The 15630-nt window shown below is 35.2% G+C and overlaps 1 protein-coding gene across 5 annotated transcripts in view; it reads left to right on the top strand.

The window, feature by feature from the left end:
• Nucleotides 1–15630, top strand: part of TTC17 (tetratricopeptide repeat domain 17) — a 164500-nt gene that overhangs the window by 31316 nt on the left and 117554 nt on the right. For 4 of the 5 annotated variants that reach the window (XR_005217353.1, XM_037838737.1, XM_037838736.1 and 1 more), the window contains exons 2-6: nucleotides 4133–4222; nucleotides 10037–10206; nucleotides 10877–10988; nucleotides 11247–11378; nucleotides 15262–15371. Coding sequence is in view for 4 of the 5 variants with exons in the window: in XM_037838737.1 (XP_037694665.1) it covers nucleotides 4133–4222; nucleotides 10037–10206; nucleotides 10877–10988; nucleotides 11247–11378; nucleotides 15262–15371 (614 nt within the window). In the remaining variant the exon portion in view is untranslated. Of the gene's footprint in view, nucleotides 1–4132; nucleotides 4223–10036; nucleotides 10207–10876; nucleotides 10989–11246; nucleotides 11379–11786; nucleotides 11926–15261; nucleotides 15372–15630 lie in introns of those variants that run through there. The other variant, XM_037838738.1, reaches the window with a different exon arrangement.

Here is a 15630-nt window from a genome sequence, read left to right as displayed (position 1 = left end):
TGTCAGAAAATATTTTGAGCTCCCCCTCATATTTGAAGGACAGCTTTGCTGGATACAGGATTCTTGGTTGGTGGTTTTTCTCTTTCAGTATCTTAAATATATCACACCACTTCCTTCTTGCCTCCATGGTTTCTGCTGAGAGATCCGCACATAGTCTTATTAAGCTTCCTTTGTATGTAATGGATTGCTTTTCTCTTGCTGCTTTCAGGATTCTCTCTTTGTCTTTGACATTTGATAATCTGATTATTAAGTGTCTTGGCGTAGGCCTATTCATATCTCTTCTGTTTGGAGTACGCTGCGCTTCTTGGATCTGTAATTTTATGTCTTTCATAAGAGATGGAAAATTTTCATTAATTATTTCCTCTATTATTGCTTCTGCCCCCCTTTCCCTTCTCTTCTCCTTCTGGGACACCAATGATACGTACATTATTGTACTTTGTTTCATCCTTGAGTTCCCGGAGACGTTGCTCATATTTTTTCATTCTTTTCTCCATCTGCTCCTTTGCGTGTAGGCTTTCAGGTGTTTTGTTCTCCAGTTCCTGAGTGTTTTCTTCTGCCTCTTGAGATCTGCTGTTGTATGTTTCCATTGTGTCTTTCATCTCTTGTGTTGTGCCTTTCATTTCCATAAGTCTACTAGTAGGTTTTTTGAACTTTTGATTTCTGCCATATACATGTCCAGTGCTTCCTTTACAGCCTCTATCTCTTTTGCAATATCTTCTCTAAACTTTTTGAATTGATTTAGCATTAGTTGTTTAAATTCCTGTATCTCAGTTGAAGTGTACATTTGTTCCTTTGACTGGGCCATAACTTTGTTTTTCTTAGTGTAGGTTGTAATTTTCTGTTGTCTAGGCATGGTTTCCTTGGTTATCCAAATCAGGTTTTCCCAGACCAGAACAGGCTCAGGTCCCAGAGGGAAGAAATATTCAGTATCTGGTTTCCCTGTGGGTGTGTCTTAGAAAATTGCTCCACCCTTTGATGCCTCAGGTCACTGTGCTTTTCTGCCCAGCAGGTGACGCCCGTCAGCCTATAATTCTTGACTGGTGTGAGGAGGTATGGCCGTGTTCCCCCAGGCTCTGGGGTCTGGTTCTGAATGGAAAGGGCCCCACCCCTTTCCTCCTAGAGAAGACAGACCCCTCAGGTGGAGGTCATTAGCATTTCAATGGTCTCCCTCTCTGCTTGTGCTGTCTCCGCCCTTCCCCAAGTCACAGCCCTGGAAACTGAAAATGACTGGGGCTTTCTCCACTGAGCCAAAAAAGAAACAGATAGTCCCCTTCAGACCCAGTCAAGGCGACCCTGCGGCTCTCCCAGGTCAGTCGTCACCCAAAGCCTCTGTTTTTTGGGGCTGCGTACCTGTAGTGAGCACTTCACACTCGCTACTTAAAACCCCAGTTGGAGCTCAGCTGAGCTGTATTTGCTTGCTAGGAGAGAGCGTCTCTCTGGCACCACGCGGCTCCGCAGCTCGGGCTATGGGGGAGGGGGTCTCCCGACTTGGATCCGCAGGTTTTACTTACAGATTTTATGCTGTGTTCTCAGGCATTCCTCCGAATTCAGGTTGGTGTATGATGAGTGGATGGTCTCGTTTGTCCCCCTGCAGTTATTCTGGATTATTTACTAGTTGTTTCTGGTTTTTTGTAGTTGTTCCAGGGGGACTGCTTAGCTTCCACTCCTCTCTATGCCGCCATCTTGCCCCTCTCTCACAATGGGTTTTTAAACTTCACTCACTCTTGATCCTCTCCAGCTCTCTGTGATAGCTTTTCTCTGTCTCCATTACATTTTTCCTCCCTCCTCCCCCAGTTTGAGTTTTGATTTCAGACATAGGTGGGTCCAAGTCCTGGATCCGGCAGCATTTGTTTGACTGCAATCAAGTTACTTAAATTCTCTGAACCTCTGTTTCTTCACCTGGAAACTTTTTGAAACGGCCTCAGTTCTGATCCCAGGATTTTCCATTACGATGAAGCTTCCCGCGTCCATAGGAAACCAACTAAAAACCTCATTTTTTATATCTGTAGAGTCATCTACCAAATAACTACCTCTTTAGGTCTGGACAAAGTTGCAAAGTAATCAGACTTTCTTTGGCTTCCTACGTAAAGGTCTTTTGCATGTGGTCACTGGCTGTAGCTTTTATATTTTCTCCTGTAAAAATTTCAGTATGCTAGTGAAAATATATCCCATTGTTGTTAAAAAGACTGATGGGCTTTGGAGTTGGGTCAGTTGTTATTCAATCTATTATAGTAGCTTTTCTGCCCTACCCACATATGACTGTTGGGAATATGTTCAAACATTATGAAAAGAGAAGCAAAATCTTCCCCCTCTTATTGCAATAACCTGGCCTTTGCCTGTAGGCCTTTGCTAGATTTGATGGTTTAATAGAGGAGATTTATAGCTAAGGTGGTCAAGTATAGGCCTTGCTATTGTATTTTTAGTGCCTTTTAAATTCAGAGTTCAATTTTAATGTAAATTCCAATATAGTGGGAAGGCCAAGAGGAGCAGTGGATGGCTCTCATCTTCAAAATAAGACCAAAGGAGTTGATAATCATCCAGATGTAGTTCAGATAATTGAGCTGAAAGTACTAGTGGAAGTTCTCACCCAACATTGTCTAATTATTATAGTGCATAGTATTAAAGCAACCGTCCAACTTTATTTCATATTGTTCTTATTTCTTGTTTTTTTAGTGTTTTGTTTTTGTGGGTTTTTTTAATAGACTCTCATATTCATCAAGGTCCAGGCAAGGCTATCTTCTGCATTTAAAAAGCTTGTTCTAAAATCGGTTATTTGAGCTGATCCAATTTCTTAGAGGTTACAAAAAGATAGTTTGTTCTCAAAGTAGAACTTCACAAAGGGCTCATCTGTAATTTGACAACTCCATTGTAACACTTTGGTAACAAATAGTTCATCTCATCCCCTACCGGGAGACTCACTGGCTTGAATATTTCTGAAATTCAAAAACCCATTGTGTATATGTTGGATTTTTTTTTTCATTATTATAAATTTATTATATATACATTATAAACAATTTTTAAAATATAGAAGTGAATAAAGTAAAAAAAAGTGAACATACCTGTTCAGCATTAGCAAATTAGAACAATACCTCTCTTCTTTAAGTCCACTTCCTGGAAGAAACCACTGTAAATCTACTTATTTTTATACTTATACAAACATATATACGTCTATATCTATAAAAGTATATACATGTAATTTTTTAAACAAAAAATGTTGTAGCATACCTATTATTGTTTACTGTTTTTAGTTAATTCTTCAGTGTAGACATCTTTCTATTCCAGTAGATCTAGTTTTTCTGCATTTCATTCCATTGGATGATGGATTTCCCTTTTCCCTTATTAGTGGATTCAGGTTGTTCTTATTTTTTTGAAGTTAAAAGTGATGTTGTAAAGAGCATCCTTGTATATATCTTTGCCTACTTGTTTAAGAATTTCTATAGGATAGTTTCCTAGAGTTTCTATTCCTAGGTCAAAGGGTATGCGCCTTTACAATTTAGATGTATGCTGTCAGAGGACCCCCAAACAATGAGAACCAGTTTATAAGCCTTCCACTAGTAGATGAGGATTCATTTTCCCCACAACTTTAACAAAAATAGTTGCTTGTTTATGATTCAGAGAACATGAGCTATAAGTAATAAATCTCAAGGTCATTTTATATTTTATTTGATTTATGGCATCCATAAATAGCCTTCAAAAGTAAGTGTTTTTAATATTTTCCCTTTTATTGCTTTCAAATGTGTACAGGTATGGAATGTGCTATAAAGACAGGACAGTCTCTCTTTTATTATTACAGGTGTGAAACATCTTTTTTAAGAAGTTACTTTGTCATCCATTGCCAAATACCTCTATTCTTGAGTATTTCTTATATGACCTATCAAATCAGAATGTTTACTTCAATGTCTTACAGTTTTAAGTTGGATTTCAAGGAATATAGCTATTGAACCTGTCATTCCCATTACTAAAATTTACACATGCTCACTTTTGAAATACCCTTTGAGTTTAACTAAGTACCTGACACTGATTATAATTGTGATTGAGCAATAATTCAAACCATGTTAAAGGAGACTTTGTTAATCCAAACAAACCTTCATGAAATCTGAACATCACTTATTTATTTATTGCTTGCTTGCAGGTGGATTCACCAATGAACTTGAAGCATCCGCATGACTTAGTTATACTAATGAGACAAGAAACAACTGTTAACTACCTCAAAGAATTGGAGGTGAGGCAACTGGGCATATGATATGCAGCTGGAACTTTTTGCATTTCATAGGAACTATGTTCAAAGAAAAGTTAAAGCCTATTATTTCTTAAGCCTGCTTCTTCTGACTTTTACATGACTATACTACCTTTAAGTCATGGTTTTTAAAAAAATCATCTAATCTTAGTGACATTTGAGCAATAGTAAGAGAAACAGACTGCCCTAGCCTGGGTTTTATGCCTGACTCTTGACTCACTATATCCTTGAACAAAGTTCCTATGTTTAAGTTTTTCCATCAAGTATGAAAAGGTTATACTCTCCGAAGATATTCTTAGAAGAAGAGTTTGGGTAAAGTATAATAAGGAAGAAAGGTTAATGCCCCATAGAAGGATAATTTTGATGAATTTCCAAGCTCTAAAAACTGGAGTCCTACTGTATTGTGTGTTCTTCTGGTTGAGGTGAAAAGCATTGATCACTTTACATCCTGAACCTATAGATTTGTACTAGTAAAATATGAGTGTTTTTGTTTAATAAGCAAAGCAGTGATCAGTTTTACCTTTCTCTATCATTTATTTCCATAAACTGATTTTGCTTAATTATTGGAAAAGCTCAAGTGTTTCCTCATAAAGTCTCTGTTTAAAAGCTACATTGTAAATCAAACCCAAATTTTAAGGGAACTATAGTTGTAGAAAAAGTATGAGACTTATAAAACTGTTGGGAATAATAAGTGTAGAATCAGAGTCTTTGAGAGCTAGAAGAAATCATAAAAATCATCTTCATTTTAGAGGCAAGGAAACACTAAGACCAATGATAGTTAGGGAATGGCCTGAGTTCACAAAGCAAGTTAAAGCAGAACTAACCGAAAAACCAATGTCTCTTCATTTAAAAGCTGTTAAACCAGGTTGACATTCATTTTCTAGTCAAGTAAAAACTCCAAATTTCATTTATGTAGATTTAAACTGGTACCTCTGTCTATATATATATAGTGTATGTGTGTCTATATAATGTACATATATATATAGAGAGAAATATATATATTTTTAATTTCTGTGAATTAAGATGGAGAAAAGCTTTTAGCTTATGTTAACCAGATCTGCATAGACAGTGATATTTTTAGACTATTTGTAGGAATTAGAACACCATTTTAAAAATAGTTTCTCACCTGTTCCTACCAGTTTTATCACTTATAATAAATGTAATTTTTGATTTTTATGACTACTAGGAGTAAGACAATATGTGTATTTGAGGGCTTCAGGCTTGGAAGTATGATCTGTTTTATTTAAACAGTGTTCAGAAAGATACAGTGGTGCAGAAACTAGTTTTTATTTTCAGATGCATGGGCACTTCTTGTATACATTTATTGCTGTCTTTTGTTTTAGGAGGAACTATAATATAATATAAAGAAAAGGAGATTTAAATTAGAGAATATGTAGGAAAAATGGCCTTAATCAAATCAATGAAAATGCAAATGAAAAATAGTGACTCCACTAAATTGTGTTAAGGTGGTATAGTGAGTTGACATTTAAGTACACTTCTCTTCTTCATATACAGAGCAATGACAAATAAAATACAAGAATGAAAATCAAAATAAGATGTAGCCAGGCTTAAAGAAATAAAAAACATCTCCATGGACCACAAATAGAAAAGAAACACAAAGCTGGGAATGTGACAGAAGCTGTGGACCTTTCTGGGCTCCAAGTCCAGAAGTAGGCTGTGGTTTCTGGTAATTCAACTATGTGGAGTAAATGGGACTAACAATATTCCATATAAGATGAAGGAACAGTACTACGCTTACTGCCTGAAGACTAGTGTAGAGCCCACCTGCTCATGAAAAGAGTCTGAAAAAAATTTAAAAATGGGTCAGTTACTTAATAAGCTAGCAGGAAGACAAAACAAAACCTGATGACCATAGCCTAACGTGGACTTGATTATTGTAATGGTCCCTAGATTGTAAGCTCATACAGCAGTCAACTCTATTCCTGAATTATAATGCCTATCTCTAAACTTTGAGATGCTGATCCCTTAGTGTATGACCTGATTGGTCTCTGGAACAATGCGTATCTCTGAGACACCTGAAACTCAGAGCTAGAGATTGGCAGATATGAATGTCAGTGTTAGTGCACACAGCAACTGTTAAAAAAAAGCTGAAAAAGAGCCCAGACTTCAATTAGTGATATGAATGAAGCAGATCTGGTTAAGACTAGGGCAAACAGGGCCAAAGGGTAAAGGTCAAAACTGACTGTTTTAAAACTTCAACTTCCATATGAGACCAAGGGAAGAGATGTCTATTTGGTGCAGGATCTATATTTTCTGGACAGTAAAACTCTACAGTCGGTTTGTTCAAACACCACGATTGCATGGAGCTTTGAATAGGAAGTGAGATATGGTGGGTTAGTATAGGTTAGAGTGAAATAGTGACACATCCCAAAGTAATTTGGGCAGAGAATAAAAAATATATTTACAGCTCCCTCCCTCTCCCCAAGGAGCTGGGGGAAGGTGCAGAAGTGTTGGACCTCCTCACCTGGACTGGTGTTGATATTGTCACAAACATTGGGATTGGCGGTTTGATGTGCCGAGCCCTCTATCATGGGACTTGCCCTTGTGGGGCTTGTTACGGCAAAGGAGAGGCTAAACTTGCATATAATTGTGCCTAAGAGTCTCCCCCTGAGTACCTCTTTGTTGCTCAGATGTGGCCCTCTCTCTCTCTAACTGAGCCACCCGGCAGGTTAACTCACTGCCCTCCCCACTACATGGGACCCGACTCCCAGGGGTGTAAATCTCCCTGGCAATGCAGGATATGACTCCCGGGGATGAATCTGGACCCAGCATCGTGGGATTAAGAATATCTTCTTGACCAAAAGGGGGATACGAAATGAGACAAAATACTTTCAGTGGCTGAGAGATTTCAAATGGAGTTGAGAGGTCTCTCTGGTGGACATTCTTATGCACTGTATAGATAACACCTCTTAGGTTTTAATGTATTGGAATAGCTAGAAGTAAATACCTAAAACTACCAAATCCAACCCAGTAGTCTGGACTCCTGAAGACAATTGTATAATAATGTAGATTACAAGGGGTGACAGTGTGATTGTGAAGGCCTTGTGGATCACACTCCCTTTGTCTAGTGTGTGGATGAATGGGTAGAAAAGTGGGGACAAAAGCTAAATGACAAATAGGGAGAGATGGGAGGGGGAATGGTTTGAGTGTTCTTTTTTAACTTATGTTTTTTATTCTTATTCTGATTCTTTCTGATGTAAGGAAAATGTTCAGAAATAGATTGTGGTGATGAATGCATAACTATGTGATCGTACTGTGAACAGTTGATTGTATATCATGGATGACTGTATGGTATGTGAATATATTTCAGTAAAACTGAATTAAAAAAAAAAAAAAAAAAAAAAACACCTGATGATCAGAAGCAGAACTGAGTCATCCAGTAGTTCAGTAATTACATCTTCAGTTTCTTGAATATCATTTCAGGGCAGAATACTACTTTGGGGTTAGAACTTCAGGTCTGTTGCTGGACTTGAGTACTGGATAGAAACTGAAAATAACCGCAAAACTACTAGATAACAGGGGTGAGGATGAAGTGATTGGGAAGAGAGACAGAGATGGAGAGGGGTCAAGGATGACTCCAGGGTTTTTGACCTGAGTGATAAGAAGGATGGAGTTGCTGTTAGCTGAGAAGGAGAAGATGAAAGAAGGTGCAGGATTGGTGAGGAATTTTGCTTTGATAAATTAAGTTTGAGATGCCTGTTAGACATCCAAGTGGAGATGCTGAGTAGAGAGTTGGTTATTCAAATGTGAACTTGGGGAGAAGGCCCTAGCAGGAGGTATAAATTTGTTAGTTATCAGCCTATAGATTTAAAGCCATGAGATAAGATAAGGAAATTTATCTACCAAGTAGTAACAACTAGATGGACATCAGACTTTTTAGGTAGTAGAAGACAATGAAAGAATAGTCTCAGAGTGCTAAGGGAAAATCTCTTAAATTAGAGTTTTATATTCTTTTAAACTATCATTCAAGAGTGAAGGCAAAGTAAAGGTGTTTTCTGACATACAAAGATGGAATTTACTAACCACAAACCATCATGTAAAAATAATAATAATAAAGATGTGCTTCTACAAGAAAATAACCTGATGGAAGTGCATAGGATAGGAAATAATGGTGAGTAAAAACATTGCTAAGTTTAGTTAGCTATTTATTGTGTTTCAAAAGGTAAAACTAGATAAAATTAGCAATATGTAGTCTGTTGGAGAATGTTCAGTGATTAAAGCATGCTAGACTCTTGACACATTTTAACTGAGTAAGTTAAAACCGTGTTGGAAAACTTACGGGTAAATATTATATTAAAAATTTAAGAACATTGCCACATGTCAAGTAGTCTTGGGAAAAAAAAAAAAAACGCAAATCTAATCAATATTATTGGTTTCCTTTGTCATTCTGCTTTCTAAATCCCTCTTTCCCTTTTCAAAGTAACCACTATCTTGAATTTATTTGATGTATTAGTCCCATGAATATTTTATACTGTAGTTCTTCTACACTCTTAAAATATTTTATATATATATATTTACACAAAATCAACATATAGGCTTCAGCTACATCAGCAAAATATAGTAGCTTAACAAACAAACATTGATTTTTTAAATTCACATTACCTGAGAACAGTAGGTCGACTACAGATTTATTTAGCTTACTCCATACATCTTCTATACTAGGATGGACCCAAGTTGAAAGAACAGGCACTGTTCTGGAGTATGCTATTCTCATGAAGGAAAGCAGAGAGGAACAACCAAACAATACAAACATAAAAGTGGAATACATCACATTTGCCAAAGCAAGTCACTTGACCAAGCCTGTAGTTGTGGGCAGGGAAGAAGGTTGGGAGGGAATAAATAATTATGAACAGATCATGAGATCTATCCTGTTTAATAACTCAAACATCTTAATGGCTTAAAACAATAAGGTCAGGCTAAATGACCATCGTGGGCTTTCTCAGAGCTTCATACTGTGTCACTGTGATCCTCACTTCAAGACCCAGGCTGACAGAGCAGCCACTATCTGCAATATTGCCAGTCCTGGTGGCCCAGGCAAAAGAAAGAACAGTGGAGCATACACTGGCTCAATAAAAGCTTCCCTGCAGAAGTGTCAGATGGCAGTTCTCTTGTTACGTTGGCCAAAGCCTGAGTCCAGCAGTACAGTGATGTATAATTTTCCCGTAAGGAGGGGCAACCAATATTAGTAAATAGTAATACAGTCTACAGTAGTTAAAATGAGAACATTTCAGACCCATCAGATTGGCATAAATTAAAAAGCATGACAACACCAAATATTTGGTGAGTTCATAGAGATACAGGCACTCATGATCATAATCTGCTGGTAGAATCTAATTATTTTAACTGCTTTGAAGAACAGATTGACAGTATCTAAGTAAAACTGAAAATGTATATCCATTTTCTAGTCCTGATGGAACTTCTTTAAGAATATTGTATTTTTAATTGCAAAAAAAATAAAAAAGGAAGCAACCTAAATGTTTACAGGAAAATGGAGAAATGTATTCTTCTATATCCATTAAAACAGATAATTTATGCCACATCTACTAAGGTACATAAATCTTAAATCTTCTGTATCCATTAAAACAAAAAAAATCAGAAATGAGTATGGAAAAATTTTAGTATATGATAGATATGGATGGTGGGAACAGTTCTGTCTTTTATCTTATTTCACAAAGGATTCTCTGACTTTTTTAGCACTAATTAAATTCTCCTTTCTTTTAAGTGGTATCTAGACTACAATATTAGAAGAATCCATTGTTTTTATTTTCTTCTTGACAGAAGCAATTAGTTGCTCAAAAAATTCACATAGAAGAGAATGAGGACAGAGATACAGGGCTGGAACAGAGACATAATAAAGAAGATCCAGACTGCATCAAAGCCAAGGTGCCCCTCGGGGACTTGGACTTGTATGATGGCACATACATAACTTTGGAGAGCAAAGATATCAGGTAAAGAGATTATCTTTCCAAAAATAAAATTAAGGTTTTCCAAACAGACCATTCTGAAATCAGTAAGAAAGTATTCCTATAATGAGAGTAAGCCTCAATTACAGCTGAGGTGATTAAAATTTGGAAGTTCAAAATGCATACTACATGTAGAATTCTTGCAAATAAGATAAAAACATAACACCACAGTAGAAAATCCACTGATATATAGTAAAAGAAATATACATGGACAATAAACATGTGGGAAAAGTATTTCTCAGTAATCATCAAATAAGTACAAATTAATTAAAACATTTAGATAGTTCTCCTGTTATCAAATTAGATGAAATCTGTAACTGGTGAAAATGCAGAGAGGCTGTCGGTGAAAGTGAAAATTGGTTTAACATTTCTAGAAACAATTTAGCACGAAGTATTAGCTTTTTAAAAGTCCACAATCTTAACATTATTTGTCCCACTTACTATTTGCAAACTCTTGACCTAGCCCATTTAAGTTGGACTCCCAAAATATTTAACTCAGACAGCTGCGATAGGAAAAATAAGAATGCTGACTGATACTGACTGTACAGTTGACATGCTGTAAGAATATAGTTCAATTAGCAAAAAAATTGTCATTTCTTAAATATCATTTATCTCACTTTTCATTCATTCATTACTTCTTGCTTCTTGATTTTAGCCCTGAAGATTATATAGACACAGAATCTCCTGTTCCACCAGACCCTGAGCAACCTGATTGTACAAAAATTCTAGAACTTCCATACAGTATACATGCTTTTCAGCACTTGCGAGTAAGTAGAAAACTTTAGTTATTTTTTTCGCATTTTTTCTTTCATTTGATCTCTTGCTTATAAAAACTTTCTTTCTTCTCTCTTCCCAGATTTCTGTTTTTTTTTTAAACTTGGAATGAAACTATTAAAATTCTTCAAAACAAATACCTCAAAATTTAGTATTACAAACTATACTTGTAATCTTTTATGCCTCATAATCTCCTTTTTTCTATGTTTTTGTTTTTGTTTTTTCCATTTTTTTTTTCTTCTTCTCCTCAGGGTGTACAAGAGAGAATTAATCTTTCCGCACCTCTATTACCTAAAGAGGATCCAATCTTCACATATTTATCTAAGCGATTAGGAAGGAGTATAGATGATATAGGTCACCTCATTCATGAAGGTCTACGGAAGGTAAGTCATAAGTGACTTAAAGGGCCAGGAGACTCTGTGTAAATAGAAAACATTTTTCTCTCATAAAATACCTGCCTAGCTTGTTTTTGTTTAGAGTGATTTTAAATTACGATTACATTAATATAAACTGTATAGTTGAAAGCTGGGAAGAAACATTGATAGATCAGTCCCCTTTACCAGGAGGGGGCGCTGAAAAGTTTTATCTTAACTAATGCATGAAAAAACAAATAATGAACTAATATAAACAACAGGACTTATGGGCTAGATTGTATATTTTGAGTGTGAAAGAAAATTTAACATTTTGGTATCTTTGATATATCTGCACACAATACATAGATTATCACTGTTCTCTGGACATGGAAAAGAATCACCACCAGCAATAAAATCTTCTTGTAATTTTCTTTTAAGGGAACATCTTTAAAAAAAATGAAATAGGGAATTATGTAACAGGACCCAAGAATTTAAATGTATCATTCAGGATAACATGTGGGAATTTAGAAAACGGTTTTTGCTCTTCTCTATGCCTAAGGAGTATCATAAATTGCAGGTTAGTTTCTAAGCAGTATTAATTATAGTGGTATTAAGTAAAATGTGTAATTGCAACATTTATATACGGTTTATTCAGATATCTGGCTATGCATGTCAAAAGAGAGGAATTGTCAGACAAAAGTATAAAAAACAGTTTGACTTTCAAATGCATTATATGTTTGTTTATTTTTTGTAGCTAAGTTACCTTCTTCATCTTGTTTTTCTGAAGGTAATGTAAAACATTTTGCATTCCCAGAACTTGATGATTAATATGGGAAACTGACCCAGGATTTAAAATATCCTTCAGAGAATGGTTAGTTGAGAGTAGACCATAGTGGTAAGTGCTCTATAGCAAACTAAAATAGGGGTTAACTGTGTGGTTCCTTTAGAATAAGTGGTTGGGGTTATCCTTCACAGAATGATGAAATTTAAGATGACATCTGAATGACAGGAAGGAACTAAACTTCGAAAATCAGGGAAGAATATTGTAGGCAAGGCAAGGACTCTGAAGACTGAATGAGCTCAGGTAGCATATAATCAAAGTCAGGCAAGTATGACTGGAGCACAGTGAGCATGGGAGAGGGTGATAGGAGATGAGCCAGAGAACTATGCTAGGGCCAGATTATGTAGGGCTTTGAAAGCCAGGGTAAGGACTTTTAGTTCCATTCTAAGTCTGCTGACAAGCTGGAACATAATTAATATTTTTAAAGATCACATTGGTTACTATATGGGGAAATGACTGGAAGGAGCCAAAACTGGAGAAATATAGAGACCAATTAGAAGGCTATTGCAGTAGTTCAGGGGAGGTATGAAGATGGTTTGGACTGGAATGGTTGGTATTGGAAATGAAGAGAATCGAACTATTTCAGGATATGTTTAAGAGTTATAAAAGCTGATGAATTGGATGTGGGAGATGAGGGAAAAGGAGAAACCAAGAATAACTCCTAAATTTTTTACTTGAGCAACTTGGAGGAGGAGCAGGATTGTTGATAGAAGAGGAGCTAGAGTTCTGTTTTGACCATGTTAAATTTAAGATACCTATGTGAGTCTAAAATTCCAGTAATGGTCAGAGCCTGGTATATAGATAGAGAATAATCATTAAATAGGGTGTATTTAAAGCCATGGGACTAGAAAAGTTTATCAGGGAGAGAGGGATGTTTGAGAAGCAGCTGGTCTGAGTTTTGGGGTACTCAACATTTAGCTATCAATCAGAGAGGGGAAAAGTCAGCAAAGGAGACTGAGGAGGGTGTCCAGGAGAGTGCAGTACCCTAACAGCCAAGAAAACAAAAAGTGCTTCAAAAGAATGAGAAAGTAATTATCAGTGACATCCCAACGTTTCTAGAATTGGGGAAGATTTGTGAGAAATCTTGTAAAAAGATTTTTCTTTAAATATTTTCCTCTTACCTCCAATAAGCTTTGATGCGCAAAGTATTCTGCTTATCATGTTTTTAGTAGTTCATATAGAATTTTTAATTGCCTCTTCTTGTCCCAATCCACAGTATTAACTCTGAAAATAAAAGACAAAAGTCAAAGTTCTTATTAATACAAAAGAAAAAACACCTACTTCATTTTTTGTTTTAAAGAAAACTTTCTCAAGGGACTTCAAAAAAATGAGATTGAAACCTAAGTCACAAGTCAGTTATAAAAGAATGTCATATTCATTAACCAACTGTAAGTAACAGAAGTTCACAGTTCATCTGTTCATCATGCTAAAATCTTTAATTGCATCACTCAAAAAATTATATACTTTACTTGAAGATAGAAAGCTTCAAGATGTATAACACAGGATGGGACTTATTATTTTAATCTTAAAAATAACTTTTTAAATTAAAATAATTGGTTCTTATAAAAAATTCAAACTATTTAAAAATATATAAAAGAGAAAGTATAATTTCACAACTCAGAGGTAATTACTGGTTTTTTAATATAACTTTTGGATATTGATTTTTAAACATCTTTATATTTAAACTTAAATATTCCCATAGGATAAATTTTTAATAGTGGAATCATGGAACTCCAAGGGGAATCATATTTTTAAACCTTTTACATTCGTATGAAATTGCCCCCAGAAATGCTGTAACAATCTAACCTTTCTACAGTTAATATCTGGGGTTAATATGCAATGTAGCCAGCAGTGAGTATTGGCGTTCTTTTTTAATGTTTGCCAGTTTGTAAAAGGACAACTTGTATCTTCTTAATTTCTATTCTTTGTGAAGTTATACATTTTTTTTACATGCTTGGTAGCCATTATTTCATATCTTTGAATTGTCTATGTTCTTGGCCCATTTTCTCTTGGGTCTTTGTCTTTAGATTTTTTAACTTTTTATATATATATATATAACATATATATATATATGTTAAATCTTGCCTGTCATATATAATTCAAATTTTTTTTCAGTTTATCTTAAAATTTATTACTTTTTTTCCATGCAAAATTTAAAACTTTCTCTACTTGGATTTAAACTTATGTTGGATTTTTGACATGTTTACTGTTTAACTTTCATGGAAATTAAATTCAGTATATGTTGGAGGAAGAAAAATCCAAACCACAAAAGGAACAAGCCCATCTGAACTTCTTTAACTTGACTAAATAATACACTTATTACTAAATCCTAAAGATTTAATTTTTAGAAGCTTAAAGGTTTGAATTAGATTTTAAACACATGTAAGTAAATGACAAATAAAAATTCATTCTAAACAAAAGCATAAGCCTGTCATTTGCTTCAATTCCTATCTTCATTCAGGTGGTAAATAAATAGGAATACCATTGTCATATGTTATCATAGTTCAGTAGTGTCATCTTAGAGCAACTGGCATGTCTAAATAGATTATGTATTAACTAATGAAATAGGACCCAACAAGTTGTGGCCCCTTGATGGATTTTTCATCTTTGTCTTCCCTTGGAATGATAGCCTAGAGTTAGATGTTCTCCATATAATGATTACATTGTAATGCACTTGCTCAATTGATGATAAAGAGTTTATTTTTTATGCAATTTTATTGAGATATTTTCACATACCATATAATCCATCCAAAATATACAATCAGTGGCTTACAGTATCATCATATAGTTGTGCATTCATCACCACAGTCAATTTTAGAACATTTTCATTACTCCAAAATAAAGAAAAAAATAAAAATAAAAAAGAACACCCAAAAAGGGAGGCTGTTTTTTGACAGGTGTTTATTTGTACGTCCTCTGTGTTATCACTACTATGATTAAATAAGTCTTTAATTAAGTAATTCTTCATCTTGAATTTCAGGAGAGCTAACATAGTGTTCATTTTGAACATTCTAAGTTAAAGACTCTGTCTTGAGCTGTATTTGATGGTCATTTTATTTCTTTAATCTCTAGAACTCTTCCTCATGGGTACTGTATAACATGGCTTCATTTTACTGGAGAATAAAGAATGAGCCATATCAGGTAGTGGAATGTGCCATGCGAGCACTTCACTTTTCTTCCAGGTAAGGATCCTTCCTTTGTACCTCCTGATTTTCCACTGTTAGAGAAACAATACATACAACACAATAAGCAGCAGCATTGTATTATACTTATACTCCCCTCAGTCCCTTTTCAAAGAAATTAGTCTCATCACAAAAAATCAGATGTCAAAAGTTTAAAGTGATAATTACATAAAATACTTCTGATTTCTGTTAAGAAAAAAATACGTAATGTACATGCCCTCTGATTAATTTGAGACTTGAATGTAAGAACTTTGGAGAA

Source organism: Choloepus didactylus, chromosome 6 (assembly GCF_015220235.1).
Source record: "Choloepus didactylus isolate mChoDid1 chromosome 6, mChoDid1.pri, whole genome shotgun sequence".
Taxonomy (NCBI): domain Eukaryota; kingdom Metazoa; phylum Chordata; class Mammalia; order Pilosa; family Megalonychidae; genus Choloepus; species Choloepus didactylus.
Note: the sequence above shows the minus strand (reverse complement) of the source record. Positions and strands in the feature narration are given on the sequence as shown.